The following is a 10,975-nucleotide window of genomic DNA, read 5'->3' as shown; positions in this document are numbered from 1 at the left end:
AAGGAGGGGAAAAAAGGAAATAAAAGCATCACACTCCATCAGGGGCAGCATTAACCAGAAGCTTTCCTACTCAGGATTCTCCCTCAGCCAGGGCAGCTGAGACACCCATGAGCAGGTGACAGTCCTGCTGCCAAGGGAATGAACCTCACCTGCTCCCACTGACTGGGACATCAGGACCAGACTCCACAGAAAACAAACACATCCAGAACACAAAGACTTTATTAAATATGATTTTGGGGTCAGTGTTTCCAGATTTACACCAGCATTTATGTCTTACATAGAAGTCATATTTTCCACAACCTGCCCATGAGAACACATCCAGTTTGGCCACCTCTTCTCCAAACACCTTCCAGCCACACTTTGAAGGTGGTGTGCCTTCCCAAAGTCATCCCTAAAATAAACCCCAAACACAAGCTTCCTCCACAACACATTAACACCTCTCAAAGGAGAGAAACCAGACAATTTCCCTCATTTCCTGGCCCCACTCACACCCCCTTACCCAGAACAGCTGTGCAAGGTCCCCTGGTGACCCTGCCACAGGACACCATCCAGCACATCCCCCTGCCATAGCACCCAGTACACCACCCTGGCTCTGGTGTGCAGTGAATCCCAGCACTGTCCCCAGCTCAGCAATCAGCCCCAGGCTCAGAGCTGCAATTTCCTGGGGACAGTTATTTATCAGTTATTCATCAGTCCCTGTCCAGCTGCCAGATTTGCAGTCACGGCCGCTTGGTGCGGTGTCAAGCAGAAAACACCCGAGCTCTGATGTCTGTAAATAAGCTATTGGGACATCTGGATGACATGTAGATCCAGCTATAATTAGGTACAGGTGACACAGAGAGGTCCTGTTAAGCCTTGCCAAAACCTGCCCCCAGGGCCTGCGTGCACACCTCCAGCAGATGTGCTGGATGAGCCACCAAAAACATCTCAAAGTCACCTCAGAATCAAGTGTTAATAAACTCTGGAGAAGGGAACAAACAGAAAAGCTGTTAAACTGAGCTTGTTCACAGCTAAAGAGCATCTGGGTCAGGAATTTCCCTCACCCATGCTCTTGCACCATCACTGAAGTTGCAGCTTGGCAGCAAGACCCGGGAGAGACACTCCTCCACTCCCCTCTGCCAGGGGAGCCTAACAAATATCTATTTTCCCTGCCCTGTTTGGTGCTATTGCTGTTGCTCTGAGGTTTTATAATCCAGAGTCACCATGGGGAGGTTTCCCATGTAAATCTCTCTGGGAAAGAGCCAAGCCCCTGGATAAGCCCAGATGTCAGCAAGGCTCTCCCATGTGAACATCTGCAAACCTGCTGTGGCCGCAGGGATGGAGCTCCTGGGCCCTGCAGCTCCACTCCTGCAAGGGGGTCTGTGGCACAGGAGACTGGCAGCACCTCCTCCACCAAAGGAAGAAAAAGGAAGAAAAGGAAACCCAGCAGAAGTTTAGAAACACTCAGTGAGGAACAGACCACAGCAGTTAGCTGAGAACTTTATGAGGTCAGAGTTGGGATCTCCAAGGTGGGATGTGACCAGACTGGGACTGTAACAGGACCCCACACCCACAAACACTCAGTTCCTCAGGTTTGCATCTCCTCTGGCAGCCTGAGGGCACCTGCACCGACAGACACCTCCTGTGCCAGCCACCAGCTCTTCAGAGACCTCAGCTCTTCACAGCAGCTTCTCACACCCTCACTGTCACCAAGGCCTGAAGGACACACACTCTTGAGGGCCCACAGTGCAGAAAGCAGTCCTAGGCAAGAGAAAAAGAGTTTCACTGCTGGCAAGTACATGAGAAATGCTCCTCTGCCTGCCCTCACCCACCCTGCCAGGTGAGCAGGGAAGGCTGGGCACGGGCTGTCATCTTCTGAGCCAGAGCCAGGTGTTGATGAGGCAAGCAGAGATCATCACAGAGTACACCAGGGCCTCCTTCTGCCTCCAGGCGTGGCACTGCTCCTCCAGCACATGCAGCCTCCCCGAGATCCTGGCCAGCTGCAAGGGAAGCACAGGAGCACTGTCACCTCCCACGTCAGCACCCATGGCATGGGAGGGAGGCACAGAGGGAGCTCTGCTCCTTCAGCGTAGGAGTGCCAGGGGTAGGATGGTCAGGATGGACAGAGATCTCTGAAGCCAGGGCTTGGAATTTGGCGTTTATTGCATTTATTGCAAAGGGCCTGGGTGCAGGGCCCTGCTGGGAGCTGCCAAACACAGCTCAGAGCAGGCCCAAAGAGGGAGAGAGAGGTAAAGAGAAAGATGGCAAGAGAGTGGTGAAGAGGATAAGAGAGCAAAAGAGTAAAAGAGAGAGAAGTTCCCATTCCAATACTCTAAGTCTTCTTCTGTGCTGAATATTCTAATTCTCACTAGCCAATCTAACACAAGATACAAATCCTACAGCATTTCCATACAGCCTATAAGAATCACTACATTACCATACTGTGTTACATTTTAAACCCTAAAAACTCCTCTTTGGGCCCTTCTGCCAAGCTGGCAGGGTCTGCTCTGACCCTTGGGCTTGCCTGCAAGCAGAGGGTGTTGTTCCATCAAAAGGGGATTACCTTTGGCTGGCCATGCCATTGTTTTCCAGTTGTTCAGTAACTGAGGGATCTCAAAGCTTGCTTTCATTTCCACCTTGCTTATAGTTTCCATATTCTCAGAATTTTTTGCCAGGCAATCACATTTATAAGGCTTTCCTGTTCCATCTTCCCCAACACTTCAGGTCCTCCTTCTCTAAAGCAGAAGCCACCTTTGTGAGGGAGGAGTGGCAGCAGCACCTCGGGTCTGCAGCGGGTGCTTCAGGAGGATTCTTCCCTTCAGAGAGCATCTGAGCCCCTCTCAGTGCTGCCAGAGGGGTCTGGCTGGGTCCTGCAGCCCCTCGGGGTAGGAGCTCCATGGATAACACACATGTAGGCAGGACCAATCTGACAGCACTAGCCCACCAGGACTGAGCAGCTGTCCCAGCAGCCTCCTCACCCATCCCCTGTGGCTTTCCCAGCAAACAGCATTTGCAGCCCTTTGGCCCATCTCACCTGCCTTCTCATTGCTGCCACCTCGGTCACCCCCGCCTCCTCCGAGGTGCTCTCTGCAGCTGGCACGGGCTCCTGGGAGCTGGGGAAGGAAAGCACAGATGCAGGGGGGCCAGAACTGCTCGAGGGGTGCAGCTGACTCCCACAAACGCAGCGCTGCCCCAGGGAGCTGAGCCATGCAGTGTCACTGTGGTATTTTCTGAAAAATCCCATCACCAGGATTTCTTCTCCTGGGAAGCTGAGAGGCCTCAGAAAAGAATGAAAACAATAATTACCTAATTGCTTGGGAATGTGGTCTGGAGATGGTTTCCCAACAGGTGCAGCTTTGATTGGTTCCATTAATTAAAAACAATGTGAATTGTTTAAAATTAAATACAAATCACAGCCAGCTGTGTCAGACTCTGAGGAGTCAGTCACAAGCTTTCATTATCATTCTTTTCTAGCCTTCTGATGTATCCTTTTCTCTTTCTTTAGTATAGTTTAACATTTCTAATATAATAAATAATGTAATATAATGTAATATAATGTAATATAATGTAATATAATGTAATATAATGTAATATATAATATATATTACATGTAATGTATAATATAGTACAATATATAATAGAGTATAATATATAATATACATATTATATAATATATATTATAAGATATACTGTAATATAATATATAATTAATATAATATATAATGTATTTTAATATATTATATATTCTAGAATAGAATAATATATATAATATAATAATATATATATATATTATAATATATATAATATAATAATATATAATATAATAATATATAGTATTATATACTATAATATCATATATCAGCCTTCTGAGAACATGCAGTCAAATTCTCACCTCTCACCTCATCCTGGGGACCCTCTCAACACCACAGTGCAGGGAAGGTGTGCCCAGGCTGTGCTGCACCAGGAGAAGGCAAAGAGCCCCTGCACAGCATGCACTCATCTCTCCTGAACCCCCCCATGCACATTGGTACCCCTCCAGCATGCACCCAAAGGGGACAGACAGACAGACAGCACGTGCCAGGACAGGTAACAGGAAACACAGGCTTGTATTTCTTTAGAGGTGCAACAGAGAGAAAACATTTCTACTAAGCATCCACCCTCTGCAGTGCCAGGAATTCACTGAGGGCTGGGTAAAACATCTTTAGGGCCAGCCAGGTAAGCAGGTGTGACAGGACAGTGCTGGAATGGAGGGGTGATCCTGTCTGCATCTGCCACCAGCTGGAGGGAACTATCACTTTTTGCTCTTGTAGCACATTTTATCTGCAATTTGAAACATAAACAAGCAACCCAAATGTTCAGCACTTTCTTCCCTCCCTGGAAACCCAGGGAATGAGCTGCTGCACTGGCAGAGGCAGCACAGACCACTGATGTCCAGGGCAGCCCCTGGAGGCACAGCCTCACTGCAGGGTCCACACCACTGAATCCAAAATAAAGCAGATCTACAGTGAGAAAAATATAAATTCCTGTCATCCTAGGCTAGCCCAAAGCCAGCTATTCTATCACCAATAACTCACTTAGGCACTTACTGATCCCCTGGGGGTTACCAAGCCCCTAACCCCACTCCTTGGAGCCCTCCCTGGGGAGGAAAGGGTGTTTATCTCTGCCACATGATGCTGATCTCACTGAAGACAACCCCGAGATTCACTGAATCCCTGTCTGAAACTCCATTTGTGAGATAATACCTGCACAAAATGTAGCTGCAGTGTAAAATGACAGCCACAACAGAAAGAAAATGCAATTTTCCCCAGTAGAGAAGCATGAAAAAAGGACACATCCTGCAGCTTTTCACTCAAAATCCCAGTTGATACAGGTAGACACCCTTTAAAGTGGAGACTGGAAATTGCCTTCTGGTGACTCATACCCTTCAAGAGGTCACTGTCAGCCAGATATTCCAGGCTCTGTCTGAGACCAGACTTTGCTAAAATTTCAGGACAAACAAGTCAGCACAGTCCTTTAGGTTTTTTTACTGTTGCACAGGGGTACAAAGCTGTCATACTGAGGGGATGTCTGCATCTGAAGGGATGTAAAGCACTAAGAAGAGGTGTTTGAAGGTGGCTGCTTCCAAAGGGAGATCAGTGCCTGGGGAGAAGCCCCAGAGTGACCCCAGTGCATGACAGCAGCTCTGCAGGCTACCATGGCCTGCATGCCCTGCACTGCCACAGGGAGGAGGGGGAAGGTCCTTTGCAGCCACTAACCAGATCTCTTGGCCATTAAGAAATTAAAATGATGTTCAAAGACAGCCTCAGCCTCCAGTTTTTAAGAGCAGAGACATCACTGGATCCTCAACAAGCAGCAGGCAGCTGGGGAGGGAAGGCAGGATGCGTCCCCATGATGGATGCTGCTTCTTCTCCCTTTCTGCCTGGAGGCTTTGCTCAAGGAGAATGAGGAGTATTTAGCTGCTCCTGCAGGTGCTCAGCAGCCTCAGAGCAGTGGGGACACCTTAAGGCTGCAAGGACATCTTTGAGCAAAGAGAATTCACTGCAGGTGCACAGATGAGGGTGGTGGAGATGGTTCCTCCAGCACATCTGGAGGGACTGAGGGCACTGCACACCTGCTCCAGGGACACCACAGCCTGGCCAGGGCACTGGCTGTGGGGTGAGTTCATGCAAAGGCTGATTAAGAGTGACCAAGGCACAGCCAAAGGTGTGTCTTGTCTCAGGGACAGCCCCTGGGTCAGGCCATCTGCTCTGGATTTCATTCCCTTCACACACCCCTCTTCAACAAGCTATAAAAGCACACAGAAAAATTTATCTTTGCTTAGCAGCAACCCCCCAGCAATGGCAGAGCAGCACAGGGCACTCAGGTGCCCAGGACTGGTGTTAAGCTGAGCAGCAGACTCAAGGCTGGGTTAGTGAGGCTCGCCCAGGCCTGGCACCCAGAGCTGGCACAGTGAGAGAGGCAGCCCAAGGCAGCCAGGCAGGAGCATCCTGCAGCCCAGAGCTCACAGAGCTCGTGCCCCAGCAAGGCCCAGCCCAGTCCCTGCAGGGTGACACAGAGCTGGCTCAGGACACGTCACCTGCACGGCCTTGGGTCCCACAGAGAGTCCTGGACACGCTGGAACAGCACCTGGCCCAGCAGGTACATGGTCTGGAAGATGTTCTGCATGGAGTAGATCCTGCCTGCTTCTGTGCAGAGGGGCAGTGGGGCACTGGGAGCAGGCAGGGCACAGGAGCCTGGCCTGGGTGCACACAGAATCATTCCTGTTACTCCCTGTCTCACACAGCCTGGCATGAGGCACTGCCCCTCATCCCTCCAGCAGCTCCAAATCTCTGGGCAATGCCACTGGCACCCAGATGGCATCACTGGGAGAACCCTCTTCAGCAGCCCCCAGGCTCAGAGGGAGACCTGATTGCTCCAAAGCCAAGCACAGCTGTGTGCCATGCTGCTCTCCTGCCACCCAGGGCAGCTCTGGCCTTCAAGGGGGACAGCAGTCCCTGCTCCAGGACCAGCTCAGAGACAAATTCCCCACTGCAGAGACTCTGGGGAACAACACAGCTGCCTTCAAAGCTGCCCACCACAAACATCCCTGGCAGCAAAGGCCACGTTCCTCTCTCATCCATGGATGAGCAGGACCTGCCAGGCACTGCACTGCTCTGATTTAGATCCCCCCTGTCCCTCCCAGAACACCAAAACAGCTCCAAAACAGCCCAGTGAGAGCAGATGCTGCTCCCCACCCACCCTGGGTGCTCTGGGCCCCTGCTCACCCCTCGTGGTGCTGTCCTGGGCTGTGCAAGGCCAGCTGGGCACTGTCACTCGGGGTCCTGTCCCTCCGTGTCCTGCTGCTGTGGTGGCCCTGTGGGAATGGAACAGAACCACGTCAGCACAGGGCTGAGTGCCCTGGGTGGGCTGCAGGGGCCCATCAACACAGGGAGAGCACTCAGGGGAGCTCTGCAGGAGCCCCAGGCTGGTGATGCTGCTGCAGGTGGGGAGATGTGCCCAGAGCAGACAGAGGGTCCCCAGCAGGAGCCTGCTGAGCTGAGCTCTAACCAGATCCAAAACCCTGAACCTAACCCACCCAGGATCAGCTCTCCAATTTCTCCAATTTCAGATCAAAAACCCTGAACCTAACCCACCCAGGATCAGCTCTCCAATTTCAGATCCAAAACCCTGAACCTAACCCACCCAGGATCAGCTCTCCAATTTCAGGGAGTTTGAAGCACTTGAGGAGGCAGACCAGCAGCTCCAGCAGCCAAATCAAGTCTTTGCCTGCCCATGCCTGGGACCTCTCTTTGAAAGGTTCTCACACAAGGCTAAAATCTGCTTTTGGCTCTGACCCCAGAACCCTTTACACTGCTGTAATGAACCAGCTCTGCCACATACTTCATCAAGAAGGAAAACAGGACTTAAAAAGCAGCAGCAGCCAGTGGTGGGACTGCAGCTACCTTAGCCTGCCCCCTGCCCACAAAATGCAGCAGCAGATGTGATCAAGGTCCCACAGCACACAGGTGTGCACTGACTCTGGGGCAGAAAGAGACCCCCATCCCCACCCCCTCACTCTAGGGCCTCCTGGAGGATGAATCCTGCCTTGGGGTGGTAACAGCTATCTGGAGAACCCTGAATTTGGGACTGCTCCCCTTCCCCACCCCAGCACCCATCCCTGACCCCACGGTACCGCTCGCTTGCGTCGCTGGGCGCTGGCTCTGCTGGCTGGGGGCAGGAAAGGGACGTCCCCACAGGGCTCTGGGGACACATGCACCACCACAGAGGGCACCTTCCTTGGCTGGGTCAGCAGCACTGGCCTCAAACCCGTGTCTGGTACCTCTGCAGGAAGGAGAGAGGGAAGAATTACACCAACCTGAACGGCCTCAGGAGAGGGAAGAGAGATGCACACACAAGCAGAGTCAAGCCTGTGGTTAGTGCCAGATGAACACCATGCCCTGGGCTTTTTGGGCAGCCCAGAGAGGCAGAGCCACTGCTTCAGGACAGCAAGGTTTCAGAGCTATTTGTCAAAGACAGGGCCAAACATCCTGCATCCCAAAGCAGGGACCCTCCCAAAGGCCAAGAGGGAACTGCAGGAGACATGGAGGGAGATGCTGCCACATTTTGCTCCTCACCTGTTGGAATTAAGGTGTAGGGGGATAGAATATAAGTAAATAAAAGTAGTCTATAAAGTAATCTTACCCCCTAAAGAGTTGCAGCTGGATTAATTATTAAAGATTAGGAGCAGGCCTGATGTTAACAGGCCACACCTGTAGCAAATAAGAAGAGTGTTATAAAAGAGTGGATTGAGGGGAACTGGAGTCAGTTGGCTGCTGCGAGGATGAGGAAGAGTCAGTGCCTAGAGGAGCTGCCTACAAGAAATATCAAGGAGGTATGAAACTAGCAATATGGAACCCTTGCAATGTAACGGCAATAGAACTCTTGCAATATAATGACAACATTAGGGCTCCTCCAGACCTCTGCTGGTGACCTTTTCCCATTTCTTCCCAAACCATCCAGCATCCTGCTCTGCACCATCTGCCCCCATCCTCTCCTCTAGCAAAGCACACAAAAAGGGGGTTTATAAAAGGGTTCTACTCCCTAGGATGTTTACCCCACCCCAAAAGACAAGCCAGGGCTTTACCTGCCAGAGAAATCCTCTCAGGGATGTACATCCTAAAGGACGCAGGGACATCCTCTGCCACTGTGTCCCTGTCCCCAGGGCTGCAGCTCTCTGCCACCTTCAGCCTGGGGGGAACCTGCATCCTCTGGTTGATGGCCTCTGTGAAGAGCAGGTCACAGCGTGCCCGGTGCAGGTCCAGTCCCCAAAGCGGCCACATCTGGGGGTGAAACAGGAGAGATTACAAGGGACTGACCCCTGGAAAGTCACAGCTGGAATAATTACCAAAGAACAGCCTTGTCCTGAATGGGCCACAGCTGTGAATAATGAAGGTAAGGGTGATACAAGGATGGGTTGGGTGGTTAGGCAGAGCCTGGAGGAAGAGGATCCTGAGGAAGAAGGAATAATCCAGAGAGACACAAAGAAGAATGAAACAAGGAAAAGAGTTGCTGCTACAAAAGATCTGCTGTGAGGTCAGTCTGGGTCTCATAAAATTAGAGCCTGCAACCACAGTCAAACCAGGTAAAAGCCTCTGGTCATACCAAGGAAACATTTGCAGTCATACTCCAGCAGGAACAGCCAGCAGAGTCTGTCGGAGAAGCCAACAGCAGGAGTTTGCTGTAGTCACTCAGGATGGCTGAGCTGTGAAGAAGAATAAAGAGGGCCCCTTTTCATGTTGTTTAAATGAGAGTCTGTGCCTTGGCTTGTTTCTACCCCTAAGGAGAGGTCTGCTCCATCACACATCTTTGGAGATGTCCTCAGGTGTCCTGGTGTTTCATAGAGAGGAAAAGAAAGCTGCAAAGTGGCAACGGGAGCAGCACTTCTGAAAGTGACAACAGAGACAGCTCTTCCTACACCTGCACAGGGACAACACACCATGCTGTAACACAGGCAGAAACAGCCAAAAGACAGACCCTGCAGGAGTGGCCTGGGACAAGGGGATGTCCCACAGGGACAAGGCTGCAGGTGTCCTGGGAGCCATGGATGAGCTTAGCACCCACTGTCTCAACTGACAGCAAGGACAGGGCTCAGCACACAGCTCAGTGCTAGTGGGAAAAATTATCTTCCATCCAGAAGTAATGTTTTCTGTAGGGCTGGGATCAGTGTGCCCAAAAAGGTCCTTCTTTGCTTCTAGAAAAAATTCTCCACCCTAAGAGGGCACTTTGGACTCCCTCAGCTTCCCCAGTCCCCTGCAACCCTTTAGGAAATCCCTGGGGAAGGACCATGGGACCTGTCCCCTGCAGCTGCCAGGCCTTGACACTCTGGGTACAGGAGGGTGGCAGAACCAGCTCTGCACTGCCACAACCAGCACTTCCAGTGATCACTCACCTCGTGCTGCTCCCTCCTCCTCTGCCATTAAAAACCTTTTAATTTCACAGAGATTTGCCCAGCAGCAGCAGTGGTGATTCCCTGCTTGCAGACAGAATCCCTGTCCTGTGTTGGGTCTGTCCTGGAGGCACTGTGGGGACACAGTGGGGGCCCCGCACCATTCCCACCACCTTGCCCAGCCCCAACCCAGGGGTCTCATCACACACACACACACACACACACTCCCAAAACTCCAAAGAAATTGTTTTTTCTTCTCCCAAAACCCCAAAGAAACTGGATTTTTGCAGGCACCCCCTACTCAGAAACAGGAGAGTAACTCCTGGAATGGTCCCAGATGTGTCAGCCCCACAGGAGGAACCTGCCTCAGACCCCAGGCAGGGTACAGAGCCATGGAGAGCACCAGGATTCCCTTTCACTCTGTGGTGCTGCAGAGGAGCCTGTGCTGCTTTCCCAGCCTGTTCTCTGGGAAACCAGCTTATATTAATAACAGTAAATCTGGAGAGGGCAGAGCTGTTCATTTTCTAATCACCTGTGAAACCACTGCAGCTCCCAAGGAACAGAGGGATGGGAGGGGGTGAGAAGCAGGCTCTGAGACTGAGCTATTAAGAAAGAGGAGAAAAAAAATCAGCTGTCAAAACTCATAAGAACAAAATGCTTAAGTGGCTGGATTTCCTCCTTTAACTTTCTTTAGGGCTTTTTCGAGCTCTTGCCAAGCACCCCCCACTCTCCTGGAGAGGCTCAGCTCTGCTTTGGCACTTCTCCTTGGATTTGCAGCGACAGGGAATTTCCGGCTCACTAAACCAGAGTGGCTTTAAGTCCTGCAAGCCAGGAAAACCTGCCCTGGGGAGGGAAACTCCACAACCTCCCTCTCTGTGTCGCTCTCCAGCCCGGGACACCCCAAACGAGGCAGGCCTGGTGCAGCACACCCCGTTCAGGGTGAGGAGCTGGAGGGGGCAGTGGGATTGCTCCCAGCTCTGCCCTGCGGCTCGGGGGCACCCCTGTGTCACAGACATCTTTTATGAAAAACCTTTTCTTTAGGATTTTTCCTCCTGAGAAGCTGTGAGGCCT

At 51.5% G+C, this 10,975-nt stretch overlaps 1 protein-coding gene across 2 annotated transcripts; it reads right to left on the bottom strand.

Moving 5' to 3' along the window:
* Window positions 1–243: 243 nt before the first annotated feature.
* Window positions 244–10,947, bottom strand: LOC131088395 (mitochondrial fission factor-like). 2 transcript variants are annotated; one of them, XM_058032415.1, is made up of 7 exons: window positions 9,121–10,947; window positions 8,603–8,798; window positions 7,652–7,800; window positions 6,744–6,832; window positions 6,056–6,217; window positions 3,014–3,092; window positions 244–1,979 (listed from the first exon to the last, which is right to left on the bottom strand). In XM_058032415.1, the coding sequence occupies exons 1-7, from the start codon at window positions 9,139–9,141 to the stop codon at window positions 1,848–1,850; spliced, it is 828 nt and encodes a 275-aa protein (XP_057888398.1). In that variant the 5' UTR covers window positions 9,142–10,947; the 3' UTR covers window positions 244–1,847. The 2 variants fall into 2 exon arrangements, with proteins under 2 accessions (XP_057888398.1, XP_057888397.1); XM_058032414.1 differs by lacking the exon at window positions 6,056–6,217.
* Between the last annotated feature and the right edge of the window lie 28 nt (window positions 10,948–10,975).

This window comes from Melospiza georgiana, chromosome 12 (genome assembly GCF_028018845.1).
Source record: "Melospiza georgiana isolate bMelGeo1 chromosome 12, bMelGeo1.pri, whole genome shotgun sequence".
Classification (NCBI taxonomy): domain Eukaryota; kingdom Metazoa; phylum Chordata; class Aves; order Passeriformes; family Passerellidae; genus Melospiza; species Melospiza georgiana.
This window is presented reverse-complemented; position numbering and strand designations above follow the sequence as displayed.

Excerpts from the sequence above, each read along its gene's own strand:
- LOC131088395 (XM_058032415.1), bottom strand. The coding sequence starts at position 9,141 with ATGACTGCAAATGTTTCCTTG. Across the intron at positions 8,799-9,120 it reads TGACTGCAAATGTTTCCTTG|ATGTGGCCGCTTTGGGGACT; the intron begins GTATGACCAGAG and ends TTTCACCCCCAG. Across the intron at positions 1,980-3,013 it reads TGGCAGCAATGAGAAGGCAG|CTGGCCAGGATCTCGGGGAG; the intron begins GTGAGATGGGCC and ends CTTCCCTTGCAG.